Source organism: Ipomoea triloba, chromosome 8 (genome assembly GCF_003576645.1).
Source record: "Ipomoea triloba cultivar NCNSP0323 chromosome 8, ASM357664v1".
NCBI classification, from domain to species: domain Eukaryota; kingdom Viridiplantae; phylum Streptophyta; class Magnoliopsida; order Solanales; family Convolvulaceae; genus Ipomoea; species Ipomoea triloba.
In genome coordinates this window covers 9081663-9099912 of record NC_044923.1, presented here as the reverse complement: position 1 = coordinate 9099912, position 18250 = coordinate 9081663, and the positions used below count along the sequence as shown (strand labels likewise).

At 28.4% G+C, this 18250-nt stretch overlaps 1 protein-coding gene across 1 annotated transcript; it reads right to left on the bottom strand.

Moving 5' to 3' along the window:
- Positions 1 to 6351: 6351 nt before the first annotated feature.
- Positions 6352 to 11720, bottom strand: LOC116026599 (probable cinnamyl alcohol dehydrogenase 6). Its single transcript, XM_031267923.1, has 6 exons — positions 11626 to 11720; positions 10358 to 10471; positions 9036 to 9263; positions 7618 to 7906; positions 6928 to 7081; positions 6352 to 6566 (listed from the first exon to the last, which is right to left on the bottom strand). Exons 1-6 carry the CDS (start codon positions 11718 to 11720, stop codon positions 6352 to 6354), a joined length of 1095 nt encoding a protein of 364 aa, XP_031123783.1.
- Positions 11721 to 18250: the final 6530 nt, after the last annotated feature.

Genomic DNA, 18250 nt, shown 5'->3' with positions numbered 1-18250 from the left:
CGTTCCTATTCGTAATACAATTCTAGACTAGAATTACTAATGGTAATAATTCAGTACATATATTTCTCTGCAATGCAATCTATACTATTAATAAAAACAATATCCTCAGTTTTAACTTCCCGCCCAAAACAGACCTAAATATATTATGGTTTGCGTAATCTATACTATTAATAAAAACAATATCCTCAGTTTTAACTTCCCGCCCAAAACAGACCTATAATATTTTGGTGTGCGTAATATTGTATAATATGGTAATACAATTCCTATCCCTAATACAATTGTAAATTAAAATAAAATTCCTAATAAAGTATATTCTTCCCTACGTTCCTATTCGTAATACAATTCTAGACTAGAATTACTAATGGTAATAATTCAGTATATATATTTCTCTGCAATGCAATCTATATCTATACTATTAATAAAAACAATATCCTCAGTTTTAATTCCCGCCCAAAACAGACCTATAATATTTTGGTGTTCGTAATATTGTAAAATATGGTAATACAATTCCTATCCCTAATACAATTGTAAATTCAAATAGAATTCCTAATAAAATATATTCTTCCCTACGTTCGTATTCCTAATACAATTCTAGACTAGAATTACTAATGGTAATAATTCAGTATATATATTTCTCTGCAATGCAATCTATACTATTAATAAAAACAATATCCTCAGTTTTAACTTCCCGCCCACAACAGCCCTATAATATTATGGTTTGCGTAATGTTGTAAAATATGGTAATACAATTTCTATCCGTAATACAATTGTAAATTCAAATAGAATGCCTAATATTATGGTTTGCGTAATGTTGTAAAATATGGTAATACAATTTCTATCCGTAATACAATTGTAAATTCAAATAGAATGCCTAATATTATGGTTTGCGTAATGTTGTAAAATATGGTAATACAATTTCTATCCGTAATACAATTGTAAATTCAAATAGAATGCCTAATATTATGGTTTGCGTAATGTTGTAAAATATGGTAATACAATTTCTATCCGTAATACAATTGTAAATTCAAATAGAATGCCTAATATTATGGTTTGCGTAATGTTGTAAAATATGGTAATACAATTTCTATCCGTAATACAATTGTAAATTCAAATAGAATTCCTAATAAAATATATTCTTTCCTACGTTCCTATTCGTAATACAATTCTAGACTAGAATTACTAATGGCAATAATTCAGTATATATATTTCTCTGCAATGCAATCTATACTATTAATAAAAACAATATCCTCAGTTTTAACTTTCCGCCCAAAACAGACCTATAATATTTTGGTGTGAGTAATATTATATAATATGGTAATACAATTCCTATCCCTAATACAATTTTAAATTCAAATAGAATGCCTAATATTATGGTTTGCGTAATATTGTAAAATATGGTAATACAATTTCTATCCGTAATACAATTGTAAATTCAAATAGAATTCCTAATAAAATATATTCTTCCCTACGTTGCTATTCGTAATACAATTCTAGACTAGAATTACTAATGTCAATAATTCAGTATATATATTTCTCTGCAATGCAATCTATACTATTAATAAAAACAATATCCTCAGTTTTAACTTTCCGCCCAAAACAGACCTATAATATTTTGGTGTGCGTAATATTGTAAAATATGGTAATACAATTCCTATCCCTAATACAATTGTAAATTCAAATAGAATTCCTAATAAAATATATTCTTTCCTACGTTCCTATTCGTAATACAATTCTAGACTAGAATTACTAATGTCAATAATTCAGTATATATATTTCTCTGCAATGCAATCTATACTATTAATAAAAACAATATCCTCAGTTTTAACTTTCCGCCCAAAACAGACCTATAATATTTTGGTGTTCGTAATATTGTAAAATATGGTAATACAATTCGTATCCCTAATACAATTGTAAATTCAAATAGAATTCCTAATAAAAAATATTCTTCCCTACGTTCCTATTCCTAATACAATTCTAGACTAGAATTACTAATGGTAATAATTCAGTATATATATTTCTCTGCAATGCAATCTATACTATTAATAAAAACAATATACTCAGTTTTAACTTCCCGCCCAAAACAGACCTATAATATTATGGTTTGCGTAATATTGTAAAATATGGTAATACAATTCCTATCCCTAATACAATTGTAAATTCAAATAGAATTCCTAATAAAATATATTCTTTTCTACGTTCCTATTCGTAATACAATTCTAGACTAGAATTACTAATGACAATAATTCAGTATATATATTTCTCTGCAATGTAATCTATACTATTAATAAAAACAATATCCTCAGTTTTAACTTCACGCCCAAAACAGACCTATAATATTTTTGTGTGAGTAATATTGTAAAATATGGTAATACAATTCCTATCCCTAATACAATTGTAAATTCAAATAGAATTCCTAATAAAATATATTCTTCCCTACGTTCCTATTCGTAATACAATTCTAGACTAGAATTACTAATGGTAATAATTCAGTATATATATTTCTCTGCAATGCAATCTATACTATTAATAAAAACAATATCCTCAGTTTTAACTTCCCGCCCAAAACAGACCTATAATATTATGGTGTGCGTAATATTGTAAAATATGGTAATACAATTCCTATCCCTAATACAATTGTAAATTCAAATAGAATTCCTAATAAAATATATTCTTCCCTACGTTCCTATTCGTAATACAATTCTAGACTAGAATTACCAATGGCAATAATTCAGTATATATATTTCTCTGCAATGCAATCTATACTATTAATAAAAACAATATCCTCAGTTTTAACTTTCCGCCCAAAACAGACCTATAATATTTTGGTGTGAGTAATATTGTATAATATGGTAATACAATTCCTATCCCTAATACAATTTTAAATTCAAATAGAATTCCTAATATTATGGTTTGCGTAATATTGTAAAATATGGTAATACAATTTCTATCCGTAATACAATTGTAAATTCAAATAGAATTCCTAATATAATATATTCTTCCCTACGTTGCTATTCGTAATACAATTCTAGACTAGAATTACTAATGTCAATAATTCAGTATATATATTTCTCTACAATGCAATCTATACTATTAATAAAAACAATATCCTCAGTTTTAACTTTCCGCCCAAAACAGACCTATAATATTTTGGTGTTCGTAATATTGTAAAATATGGTAATACAATTCCTATCCCTAATACAATTGTAAATTCAAATAGAATTCCTAATAAAAAATATTCTTCCCTACGTTCCTATTCCTAATACAATTCTAGACTAGAATTACTAATGGTAATAATTCAGTATATATATTTTTCTCTGCAATGCAATCTATACTATTAATAAAAACAATATACTCAGTTTTAACTTTCCGCCCAAAACAGACCTATAATATTTTGGTGTTCGTAATATTGTAAAATATGGTAATACAATTCCTATCCCTAATACAATTGTAAATTCAAATAGAATTCCTAATAAAAAATATTCTTCCCTACGTTCGTATTCCTAATACAATTCTAGACTAGAATTACTAATGGTAATAGTTCAGTATATATATTTCTCTGCAATGCAATCTATACTATTAATAAAAACAATATCCTCAGTTTTAACTTCACGCCCAAAACATACCTATAATATTATGGTTTGCGTAATATTGTAAAATATGGTAATACAATCTATACTATATTTGGTATATTGTGTGGAATATAATGGTGTGTTTTATCTGTTCTCTGGTGCGTTTTAGTACGTAGAATGGTGTGTTCTGTAATATATATATATATATATATATATATAATATATATATATAGTTATTATATTATGCGCATTGATTTGATGAGTTGATATGATCTAATAGCTGAAAAATAGGCCACACGGCCACACCTGATCATGACTATATTTATATAACACTTTGTACTGTTCACATTCTAAAAGGAAAAGTATTGCAAACAAATTTGATGGAGAGAGCAGTTGTTTGCATATTACAACACATGAAAATAAAATTTGTATACTTAGAAATTACACAAAAAAAAAAAAAAACCTATTATCATAATATTAATCACATTCAGAAATTGAATTAACTTTTAGTCTAAAATAAATTTTTACCATATAGGATTTAAAAAGTTAGAAGATATGCCAATTAAACTAAGAATATACTTTAACTCTGTTCCCCAAAATGTTGAACCTCCAACCTCAAAGGACCCTACATTCCGACCCTCTGCATTATTATAATATGCATATATATATATATATATATATATATATATATATATATATATATATATATATATATATATATTGAATACTACTAACTCTATTACAATGCAGTATTTGTTCATAACTACTTTCTCAATTTATTGAGCCTCAGTGGAGGCAATACTGATTCTTGTGCTTCAATAGGTTGAGAAAGTAGTTATGAACAGATACTGCATTGTAATAGAGTCAGTAGTATTCAAAATATTATATATATATATATATATATATATATATATATATATATATATATATGCTCTGGTGAAAACGGGAGCCCAGGCGAGAACTAAGAACTATTTACAGTCGTCTACGTGTCCAGATTCTACGAATCACATGTAATTTTAAAAAGCGATGCGGTGGCATTGTTGTAAATAATTCACTTTTGTTCAAATAAAATGTGTTAAAAGTGCAAGTAGCTAATGCAAGTTTGCAAGTAAAAAGTGCAAGTGAAATCACTTACCAGTGCAACTATTTTCACTAAATAGTGCAAGTAATTTACCTTGTTAATATTTGTACACCTAATGATAAAGTCATTAACATAAGTGCACTTAATGATAACGTTTGGTGCAACTAATGATAACGTTAGGTGCACTTAATATTGATACTCAGTGTACATTATTTGTTGCACTTGTAATACATTTTACTTGTACTTAGGTGCACGATATAAAACTGTTTCTTGCACTTTTAACATAATTTACTTTCACTTTGATGCTCAATTATTTACGAAAATGTCACCACATTTTTTTTAAATCAGTGTTTCTGATCTGTGAGATGATACACAGATATAAGAAATATTTGTTGACAACTAGCATTCAAGCATTCAAAAGCTCATATTCAGCATTTCAATCTATGTGTTGAAACTATTATTTTCTACCCTGTGCAGATAGAGGAAGAGTATTGGGATTTTCCTATAAAAATTAAACCTGATCAAAAGTGTGAGCTTTGACACTTGATTTGTTCTATTCACTGTAATTGTAGAGTGTGAACTAATTATAGTGAATTTCTTTCTGGACCACTATAAATTTCTTGTGTCTTTACTTTTTGCACATTTTACTAGCAAAACGACTAGCCAAGGTTAACGGATTATTATATTTGTATATGTGGATGAGCTTATTATTATTATTATTATTTATATATATGTTGATTAATAAATTATAATATAATAAATTTATCATTCTTGTTGAGTACTTGAGTATAAGTCTTCTGAAATCCTTCTTGTAGAACTGATTGGATGGTATATATGTATTATAGTTGCAAAACATATTTTGAATATTAAAGTATTCCCTCTGTCTCTAATTGCTTGTCTCATTTACTTTTTACATGGTTTTTAATACAACATAACATATGTTACTAACTTTCTAATTTTGCCTCTCAAAAGTAGGTGTTATTTGTACAAAGTACAATTGTACTTGCCTCATTAATTTTCTAGAAATTTGAAACGTCAAAAGGTAAATTAGAAAATGTAGAATGATAGTTATGTTACGTTCAATTTTAGAAAGATGACACTATTTTGTGAAAAATTAAAAAGGAAAGTAAGACATATAAAATGGGACGGAGGGAGTATATATATGTTTGTTCCGCACTATTAATTCAGTAGTTGATCTTTATTCCTTTATGTTCTCTCCTTTACTGTTGTTACTTCAGTATTAGAATTGGGGGTGTTACATTAGCTGACATAGACCCACAAATAGGTAAATCAGCCTAGGTTGTCCATAACTGATTGGCTCAAACCAAGATGGTTTGAATTCGAAATTGTGACTTTATGGTTACAAGTTTGTATCCTTAGCCATCTTGATTGGGGTTACCTCCAATAAAATTATCTTTTTGTTTTGGTGAGAGTATAATCAATAAAACCTCCTTATTGGTTGATCAATCTCGATCTTTCTGTGTTATGTTTTGACATCATAAAAAATGGAGACATAATATAATTTAGTACCAAATTTGCATCACCAAGTAGATTATTGATTAGCTAGAGATTCAATTCCAAACAACCCACAAACTCAAGACAGAAAACATTCCAAACAACACAAGCATAGAGAATAAGTAATAATGTTGAAATCCGGCGCGCGGAGCTCAACTCTCAAATCCCTAATAATATGAACCATTATTAGAGCCTCGATGCTTGGTAGCCACCATAGCCAGCAATGTCAAGGACAAATCGAAACTTGACGTCATTCTTTGCAAGCCTATCAAAGGCTTCATTTATTTTCTTAATAGGTACAATCTCTATGTCAGGCAACACCTCATATTTCCCACAGAACTCCATCATCTCTTCAATTTCTTCCACACTTCCAATTATGCTTCCCTTTATTGTTCTCTTGCCTGTGAAGTAAACAAAGAATTTAAAAAATTAGTTTTTTTTTTTTTTTTTGTGTGTGTGTAATAATTAATGTTTAACAAAGCATCAAGTGTATGTACAGATCTAAATTCAATAATTTCCATAAGGTACATGAACTGGTAAACCCGACCCACATAAGTTAATAGCGAATTCACATAATAATCAAACACAAAACAAAAACGTACAAATACAATAATGGCATGTAAGATATAAGAAGTGATATTTTGCAACAAAATGTCAAAGAAACTATATATAACTCCTCTAATTCAAACAAAACAAGCTAAGGAGAAAATTTTGAATAAAAACAATAGAAAGATATGATAATTGGAAAACGAAGAATGTTACCATATATCAAAGGTGTTGAAGGGAAATCGATTGGTTTAGATGGTTCACCAACAATAGCCAAGGTGCCATCTACTTTCAATAGCTCAATGTAAGGTCCAATAGAGTGGTTTGCAGATACAGTGTCCAAAATGAAGTCTAGACTTCTTCTATTCCCCTGCAAAATTTTAAAATAACTTAATATGTAATATAATGAGCCAAAAGATATATGCAAATAAAACTTAAAAAAGACTAAATTGATTAGACAACATATTGTTCTTGAATCTACCTTAGAATATGGATCTTATATTGATCTCTATAACCTAACATAGGCAAGATAGTTATTACTACATACTTCCAATGGTTTGATTGAAAGTAGATACCAATTCAATTATCCCTAAGAAGTAAATCTTGTATTATTAGATTGTTGTTGTTTTTTTTTTTTTTTTTTTTTTTGAAAGATGATAGTTTTTTAGTTAAAATGTAATAAACACAATAATATGCTAACTGATATTTACTTCTGACGGGCTCCAAGTAACACATGGACCATGGACCATAGTATCCTCTGATATCAAATTAAAGTATATATATGTTTCATCTCAACTAAAAAACTAAGTCAATCGTAGGCCTACACATTTATATTTATATATATATATATATATATATATATATGTTGAACAAAATTTACTATATAAATATGGCATAAGCATGCACCTGCATTTTTGTTGGGTCAGTGCTCAATATAAAATCATCTGCTCCCAATCTTTGAATTGCCAATTCTTTCTTAGAAGGAGAGGTACTAATGACAGTGACCTGGTGCCCAAAAGCCTTGCCAAATTTGACAGCCATGTGACCTAAACCACCTAAACCTATCACTCCAATTCTTTTCCCAGGGTAGTCAAATATGTTGCTATTTTTCATAGCACAGTACACCGTTATCCCTGCTCCTAGCAACGGTGCTGTTCTCTCAAGTGGCAGCTTCTCTGGTATGTGCACACAATACCTGCATTATTACACAAATATTTAATTAAATTAATTAAATAAAGATCAAGTTGCAAAGTTCTTGTGATATATAACCCTTAAACTGATAATTTTAAACTTTGTATATAATCTTGCCACGCCTAATTTTGTTTTTACATGGATGACCAAAATATGTGAAATTTAAGACAGAATTAATAACTATAGTAACATTATCGAGACACCAAAATATCCACTATAGTGCCCAATTTATGGTGATATTTGTAACATATAATAGGACTGGAGTTACATGCAATTGTTATACCATGGACATGGGTCCACATTAAATATATTGTGGATTCTAGTTCAAAAATTATGTGTCTATAAACTACAGTTAACATATTATATGCTTTCAATTAATAAATTATGTACATGTAAATAAATTCAAATCACATAATATAATATGTTAACTATTAACACATAATATGTGTCTCGAGAGGTTATTATCAAAAAAAAATAAAAATTAACACATAATATGTTTAGAAAGTATGTCTGTAATTAGTATATTATTATGTGCATTCAATTTATTTACCAGCATTAATTGCAGTTACATAATATATATATTAACTTCAGACACATAATGTGAATGTTATTTTGGATTAGGATTCACAATACAAAGTGAACCCTGGTACATGGTATAATTTGCTAGTTACATCTTAGAGCAACCACAATAGTATTTTTTGCTCAGTTTTTTTAGAAAGAAAAAACTAGGAATTGGTTTTTATCTAATGGGAAAGGGAGAGTTTTTTGCTAGATTTTTTCCGGTGAATATGGTTTTTGGGTGGGGTCCACTTTTCGGAGGAATGGGGAAAATTTGCGCAGATTGTTGTGCGTGTGCAACAATCTGTGCACCCATAAGGCGCATGCACGCGCCTTTGGGCGAGTAATGCTTTTATTTTTTTCTGTTAGAATTTATTGTTTCCTTTTTTTCCCTTTTCACTTGCTTCTCTCTCCTACGTACCTGTCCTTCAAAAAATCCACAAAAATCTACAACTATCGAGATTGCTCTTAGTACTATCTTACCAATTGTGCATTTTACCCAAACAACAAATATGAATTTTCCTAAGACATGAAAACCTCTTTCAAATTGTTATAATTATATTTCATGATTTTACCTATGATCTGCTACAATCATTTTGGAGTAACCTCCGTACGTGACAGTACCATCTGAAGCAACACTATTGTAAACGGGGCGCATTTGGTCGCAGTAGTTCTCTCTTGAGGTATTGCAGAGCTCACAGTCCAAACATGAAGAAAATACATAACCTAAACCAACCCTATCCCCAATCTTGAAATTGCTCACATTGCTTCCTGTCTTTGTTATAATCCCTACAATTTCGTACCTGAAATTAAGAACAAAATAATTTAATTAATGCAAAGTATATATTATGATAGGGCAAAAGCATTTTTAGTCAAGTTATTATTTGTAAATCTAATCTTTTTTCTTGGGTGTATACTAGATAAATACGCTCCTAAGTGATTAAATTGTAATAAGAAGACCCTATGCAAGATGTTCGATCAAAATGACGTTGACAATAATCAAACTCATATATACATGACTTTCAGTTAAAAGAATCATTCTCCATCCACTTGGCCCTATTTCGGGGCATAAGACCAATTATGCAACGATACTCGTTGTAAATCAAATCTTTTAATTTTATTATACGCTATTATATATCAGTGTTACTTTCAATTACTGTATTACTTAAATTTCACTATTTTGGTCCTTTTGTTAATTTCGTTTTAAATTTCACTTGTATTCTAGTTCCTTATATTAGCTTTACTTTTCATTTTTAGACACATATATTAGATTTTTCAGTTATACTCAAAAAAAAATATAGATAATCGAAACACGTGCAAAATTTATGGCAAAACTAACAATTACATCTGATGACATGGAGATCAAAATAGTCACTTTATAGGATTTGATAGTTAAATATCACATTTATAACACTATACAACATAACATAACAGAGGGACTGCACTACAAATCATGACTATTTTAAAACAAAAATTGAAATTTTTTCCCTAATTATGATATTTCTCCTGACCTATATTATGGAAAAAAATATCGGGGTATTTAATAAATATATTTTAGCTGATTGGGTTAGTGAGTTTGACTAGTTGATAACATTAGCTGATCGGAGAAAAGTGTTTGGTAAATTAATTATTAGTTGATAATTGATTACAAGCGAAATAACTTTCTCAAAAAGCTTATTAAAAAATTGCTTTGAACAACTTTTGAATTTTAGCATTTTAGAGCAATAAACTGTTACAAAAAGCTAATTAATCAAACACTAATATTGATTATTTAACCAAATCAAATAACTAATAGTAGTCAAATAAGTTAAAATTTACTGATAAACTAACAATGTTAGCAAACATGATCTCTAGTAATCAGTTTTTGTTTAGTATACTTATTATGAGATGTAATTACCCCGGAACAATAGGATACGTGGTGTTTTCCCAATCATTTTTGGCAAAATGAACATCAGTTCGGCACATTCCGCAATACATGATCTTGATAGTCACGTCGTTGACACCATTTTCCCTTGACATCCATTATTGAAGTAAAATAAGTTAGATGAAAGTATAAATCCACACTTCAATGGTGAAGACAATAATAATTTGATATGCTATATGATAGCATTGCATGGAATTTAAAATTATAAATTTTATAGATAAATAATATTACAGTTTAAGTTTTAAAAAAGAAAAAAAGAAATTAACAAATTAGTATATGGACTATAGTTCACAGAGTGCTGTGTGGATTATAAAAATATACATTATTTATGTACTGTATATACATTATATAAATAATATGCTTTTAATGTTCAAATAGGTTATTTTTCTTGAATACAAAGTACATTTTTAATATACTAAAAATAAATTATTTGTGTACTGAATGTACATTATTGGATAGTACACAAAATAATATATTTTTCAGTACTCAAATAATGTACTTTCAAATAATGCGTGTTATTAACACAAATAATGTACTTTTTATTTATGGTACACATAACAATAATGATTGTCACTTCTTACTCTTAACTTCTACTCATGGTTGCAGTAGGCACTAGGCGCTAGTTGGGCGGTAGACTTGCGCCTAGCACCTAAGCGGTCTAGGCGGTGACTAGGCGGTACCTAGGCGGTTCTAGACGACGACCTATAAAAACAAAAAATTAATTCATATGTGTGGGTGTATGTCATATATTATAATATATATATATATATATATATATATATATATATATATATAAAATATATCTCTTACTTCTCTTACTTATATAAATAAATAAATTTAAATATATATAAATATAATAATAAAATTAACAAGGTCGACTCGCTCGAGTTAACTCGGCTAACTATGCGAGTTAGGTGAGTTAACTCGGTCAAATTCAGCCGAGTCGGTCAGCAACTCGGCGCTAGGCGGACGCCTAGGGAGCAATTCGCCTCGGTCTAGGAGCGCCTAGGCAGGGTTTTTTGGAATAGTGCTTCTACTCCCTCTCACAAATCTTTGATTTAGACATTCTTTCTATGATTCACATGATGAAAATATCTTATTCTTGGTTACCATATCATGGAGCAAAAGTGAGAGAGTAGAATTTGGAGTAAATGTATTAGAACTCATATATTAGCTGTGGAAAACTATCAAGCATGGATGCCTTAGCTTACAGTATGCATATATGTAAAATCATAATGTACCTTCGCGTGAACATAAATGGCGTTAACTTTCCAGTAGCATCGCGAGCTGCCCAGCCTAGCACTCTCCGTGCATGATTGGTAGCTTCCGTAGCCATTACTTAGCGGGGGGAAGAACGTGGGAGAATGTGGGATAACTACTATAGTACGGGGAGATATGCTAAATGAGGGAGGGTTCCTTGGCTTTTTATAATGAATAGTGGGATGGATAACAAATTTTAATCAAATATTTTATCACATAATTAATTTGGATTGGAATCAATTTGTTCTAAAGAAGTTAATAAATATAAGACGAGTTAATTTTATTTTTTTATCCCAGATTTACACGCAAATTATATCGTGGACCGTGGTACCAAAACGACGTCGTTTTGATTAATGAAAACAGACGGATGAATTCGCGCCACTCACTTTCTTTTCATATATACTGCAGTTACATTTCAACACAACTTCAGTTACATTTCAACACAACTGCAGTTACGTTTTGATATAACTACAGTTTCATTCGATAATATAAAAACACAAAAGTGAAACTGTTATTCAGTATCTATTCATATACACTGCAGTTACATTTCAACACAACTACAGTTACATTTTGATATAACTACAGTTTCATTCGATAATATCAAACACAAATGTGAAACTGTTATTCAATATCTTTTCATATACACTGCAGTTACATTTTAACACAACTACAGTTACATTTTGATATAACTACAGTTTCATTCGATAATATCAAAACAAATGTAAGGCATTATCTTTTGGAATGAACTGTAGTGTCAATTACGGGGCTCCGTCTCCCACTTACTAAAACGACGTCGTTTTGGGACCGCGGTCCACAATGCATTGTGGACCGCGGTCCACGATATAAGAACTGAGATTTACAGGTTAGTTTATTTTTAATCATTTTTTATTTCAAAATATCGATGTTTGGTCTTAGTATTATTGTGACATGATCATTCTAGTCATCTGTCATCAAAGCCGTTTAAATGGCCTGGCATCCAATGACATTTCAATCTATTCAGTTCTAAGTGTCAATTCTTCTTCTTCTTTTTTTATTTCTTTCTTTTTTGGTCCTGGATTTATATCTGTACGCGGAATAAGAATGTTATTCCACAGAGAATGAATTAGGCAAGAAATAGAACAAAAATTTGTATTATATTGTTTGGTTCACTGAATGAATAAACTTTAGGAATGTTATTCTAGTGTTTTGTTGGTTTCAGGAATAGAAATGAAATATATTTTTAAAAGACATAAATATTCCTATACAAATTATTACTTCATCTGTCTCATTTTGCCTAACCTGTTTACTATTCATTGTCAAATCAACTATTTATTCATCGCTTATTTTCTTTAGTAATTTTTAATGTAGTTTCTAAATATATATGAATTTTATATACTAATACTAAACTTAATATTATGAAAAACTGAATTAAAAATAACATCAACAAAATGGGACGGAGAGAGAATTATAATAGTCATAATTATGATTATAGTAATATTATTATTATTACAAAAGAGTTTAAATAATATTATTCTATAACTAGTATTTTCGCTCGTGCGTTGCACGGAATAGATTTGCTATAATATTTTAAGAATATTTGGATCGATATAAAATTATATAAATTATAACATCAAATATTATATAGCGCAATTGATGAAATTTGTCGGACCGATTATGTTTTCTGATGTTTTCTACTTTTCCTTAAATTAGAGAAATTAATTGTCCAATTACCCGTGCGATCCACAAATAAATTTTTTATTATATATTTAAATAATAAAAATAAAGATAAAATTATAAAAAAAATTTAATATTGAACATGTACATTTATTTGATTATAAGATTTGTGCATATGAAAAAGTATTACTCAATTAATTGAATAATATATGACTTGTTTGTCTACAATTATCTTAAAAAGATCAATATGTAATATGACTTATGTAATTATATTATTACTAAATAAATATGGGAAAATTTAGAAATAATTTAATTATAATTATTATAAAAATAAATTCAAAGACCAATGTTTAGTTTAATTATCATAATAATTATTAGGCAATTATTAATAGTCAATTACACTAATATATGTGTAAGTATACTTTTATAACTTAAGTATATTCATGTTCACTGTATCGCATTGAGTTTTTTCTTCCTCCTCGATATTTGAATGAATTAATTGTAATTATTATAAATAATCTAACAACCCATGTTTAATTAATTCTTTTCAAGTTTAAATAATTTAAAGTTTTTAAAAGGAAAGTGTAATTAACTTTTTCAAAAGTTTTTTAAAATTAATTTCCAGTCAATTAGTAATGTCCTTTTCCTTTCCAATTTGCCTAATTTCCATTTCTTTTTTCGTTCGAATATCTTTTTATATTTTTAATCAATTAGTAAAATCAGTTTTCTTTTCAATTTTATCTTTGCTATTGTTTGGACGGGAATTTCACAAAGGATTATTTTATATTTATTATTAGTAGTATAGATATAGAAGTATAGATACGTATTTGAATTATTATTATTGGTGTAAATAATAATTAATAAATTATTTTTCTTATAAAATTAGGCCGAATTTGTTTTCATTATTCACAATTATAATGGTTTAATTATTCTCAGAATTTGGTAAATAAAATTTTGTTACCAATTAAACTTTATTAATTTTTTTACCAATTAATTAATAATATTAGTTTGTGCAGTATAGAACACATCCAGTATAGTACAAAATTTTAAGAAGAATTTACCAAATAGTTGATTGCTATCCACTCCTCCGGGAGCCTTTAACGATCCAAAATCTTTGAATTTGAACATGTGTTTGTAAATGAATGCAAGTTCCTTAAGGAAGATCATGAAATTTAAAAACCAAGCAAAAAGCTGAAAAAACTCAAAAAGAAAAAAAAGAAAAAAAAAAGCATCATACTAACAACATAAAAAATGCATAACAATAAATACAAAATAAAGCAATATGACCAAACATGACCATGATTTTATTTCTATTAAATAAAACAATATACAATTAAGCAATATTAAATAAAACAATATCTTGATCGCAACAACATAATTTGCAGATTTGAAAGTGGGGAGGTCTGGAATAATTGCACTGCGTTCTGCGTTTCTCTTTTAAAGTCCACAATATAGGATTAGGCGATCCAAAATCTTTGAATTTGAACATGTGCTTGTAAATGGATGCAAGTTCCCTAAGGAAGATCATGAAATTTAAAAAACCAAGCAAAAAGCTAAAATAACTCAAAAAAGAAGAAGCATCATACTAACAACATAAAAAATGCATAACAATAAATACAAAATAAAACATTGTAGAATTGTAGGATTAGATTAGGGATTTATATAAGGTTGTATCTTATTACGATAGAATTGTAGTAGGATAGGAATTGTGATACAATAGGAATTGTAATGTAGAATTGTACAACGAATAGGAATATAGGAAATAATCGCATCCTAAATATTGTAAGACTATTTTGAGCGGGAAGCTTAAAGTGAGGATTTTGTTTATATATATATAAAGATAAAGATTATAGATAGATTATAGATTATAGATAGATATAGATAGATATAGATTTTATTGTTGATTCTAATTGATGACTGCAGGTATACTAATACGAATGGAGGGAGTATTATAACAATGTACTAATCCTAATGTATAACAATGTTTTGATGCTATATGATTTCGTGTTTTAATATTATTGTACTTTTAATATTATTTTATTGTTTTAATTGTTTTAATGTACAATATTTTGGGCGGGAAATAGGATTTCGTTTTGGAGGATTTTGTTTTTTATATATATATATATATATATATATTAGTTAACAGCTACAATATTGTAAGAAAAAATCATGATGTGTAACTTGTTATCAAACAAAATATTCATATTCTAATTACACAAAATTTACATTCACTTCGTATGGAGTATTTGTTAAAATCTAGTTCTATTATATATATATATATATATAAGTTTAGAAAAATACCTTTCTGAGGAGTTTGAACCTGAAAGAAAGGTAAGTGTTGTATTGGTGATAAAGAAGCTAAGTGTTGTGATATGAAGGAAAAAAGGCTAAACAAATTTTAGATTTAATTTGGGGAGGGGGTGAGAGAGAGAGAGGGGGGGGAGGGGGGTAAAGTAGGAAATAACAAATTTAGGCATTTCTTGAAAACTCAAGAATAGCTTAATACTATGGAGGCCCTTGAAATTGCTATTCCCCTTGCAAGAGGAATATATAGCTCATTCCCGGGAACAATATTTTTGCGAACAAAAAATACTACCAAACTTGTTGTTAAGGTTTGCAATGAAGTAGACTTGTAGTATTTTCAGTTGTTTTTTATTTATTTATTTATTTATTTATTTTTTTAGGTTTTGTAGTAGATTTATGTATTGTTAACATTTCTTGCTTCATTATGCTATGAATGAAATATGAATTATTTATGTTATTAATGAATATATGATCGGTGTATATGATGAAGTAAAAGATGTAGAACTTTTGAATTGTTCTATTACCAAGAAGAGAAAAAGATGAGGGTTTTTAATGGTTAATAACGTCATTTTTAATGCCATTTAAATATATTGATTGACGGAGGACAAAAAATAGGTATACCACAATAATGTTATGAGTACTTATGACCAATGAGGATGTTCAATTTTAGAAAAAAAAAAAAGGGACTAGTATAAAAGTGAAATGTCACATATAAATCTAGAACCAAAAAAGGGAAAATGAATTAACTACACTTAGAATTGCATAGAACAAAATGCCCATGTGTATTTAACGTAATTTAATAGTGTAAATCACGGATACAATAATTGATTATTACTTACCAGAGAAAACATAATACTTACAAGGCAAAGTATAATACTAATCATGAAAACTGATTGGAGTATTATTTATAAGGGAATTGAAAAGTGTAATACTTATTATGAAAAATGTTATACCTTTGAAGAAAATTGTAATATTTTAAAATTAAAATATAATATTTAGAGGTTGAAGTGTTACTTATAAGGAAAACTATAATAGTTATATATGAAGAAAAGTGTAATACTCATGAAAAATTAGAACGCCTCATATAGATAATGTCCCATGAAAGTTCTCATAGGAGATTATGCCTATAGTTTTTAACACATTTTTTGTGACGAGAGAAACTCATAGCCACTATCTGATAGTGTATACTAGGTAAATTCCGCATTGTGATTGTAGTCAGTAAAAGACTATAAGGAGGTAAACCAGGTTACGTTGTTCATAACTGATTGATTGAAACTAAAAATGTTAATAAATTACTTCCACATGAAGTTGAACTTGGAATTACTAGACAACAATATTTTACTTGTATAGTTACAACTTATAAGGGTGTGTTTGGTTGGTGGGTTTAGGCATAAAGAATGGGTATGAAAGAGATTGATTGTGTTTGGTTGATAGGTTTTGTGAATGCTACTATGGGTTTGGAATAACCCATTAATGAGTAAACCCATACCCTTATTAAATAAGAGTTTCATCTCCCTTCCTCCTTTCTTCCCCAACTATTAACAATCATTCCCATTCCACCCAACTACCAAACATGCTAAATACTTTCACCAAAACTCATTATCATTACCAAATATTTAATACTCACTCCGATTCCGATTCCCATGTGTGAACCAAACGCACCCTAAGTATTGATTGGTTAAATAATTTTGACTTTAAAAGATATATACTTTCACTCTAAATTTCCCTAACAAGTTACACAATGAATTCTAAAATAATTTTTCGTGATGACACTTTAAAGACTTGAAATTAAAAACTAAAATAATTTTAAAATTAAAACGCCAAAAAGTGAAATATCTTTCATAAAATTGCTATTACTATTTTACGATTATTATTAAAAAAGAAAACGCCTAGTAGTGTTCACGTGACACTTCAGCTTTTAGAATTCATAGGCGGCTAGCTTTTTGTTTTTTGTTTGTTTTTGTTTTTGTTTTTTTTTTTTTTTAACCATTGGCGGCTAGCTTTAGTAGTCACGTGACACTTTAACTTTATTATTAACTTACCCCGTGTGATGTACAAAATGAATTTGTTATAATATATTAAGAATATTTGCATCGATATATAATTATATAAATTATAATATTTATATAACATCAAATATTATATAGTGCGCAATTAAAGATATATTTTGGATCGATTATGTTTTCTGATGTTATCATTATTTGAATTCCAGCAAATAATTCAGTGTTCTAAAATAAGTGTATAAATGCAATATGTAGATAATTTGCATTGCATTATATATCATTAATTTAATTATTTGTCGGTTAGTTATTGCAAGATCTTGAGGTACACTTATATTTTGATATTCAGTAAGTATAACTATATTAGAAAAAAAATTCACTTGGGAGTAATTGGATAATCAGTTGAGTGATTGTTGGCTGACCGTACGTAGAGCGAACGTTGATATTTTCTGGACAAATAACTGTTAGAAAAAGTAGCATAAAATGGCATTTTAGTGGCTATATTGTGTTACAAATATATGTGGGTCCACTTTCGATTTGGGTCGGGTCAAAGTGGATTCAAGTTCTTTGTAATTAGACGAAAAGATTGATATATTGTATACTCAAAACGGATAATGGGTGAATGAGAAATTGGTTCTCAAAGCTGACC

What these genes read in the sequence shown, in the direction of transcription:
- LOC116026599 (XM_031267923.1), bottom strand. Translation starts at nt 11,720, where the DNA reads ATGGCTACGGAAGCTACCAATCATGCACGGAGAGTGCTAGGCTGGGCA. An exon ending in ACGTATCCTATTGTTCCGGG is followed by an intron (nt 9,264 to 10,357) that starts GTAATTACATCT and finishes TCTTAATTTCAG; the next exon opens with GTACGAAATTGTAGGGATTA. An exon ending in TTCAACACCTTTGATATATG is followed by an intron (nt 6,567 to 6,927) that starts GTAACATTCTTC and finishes TTTACTTCACAG; the next exon opens with GCAAGAGAACAATAAAGGGA.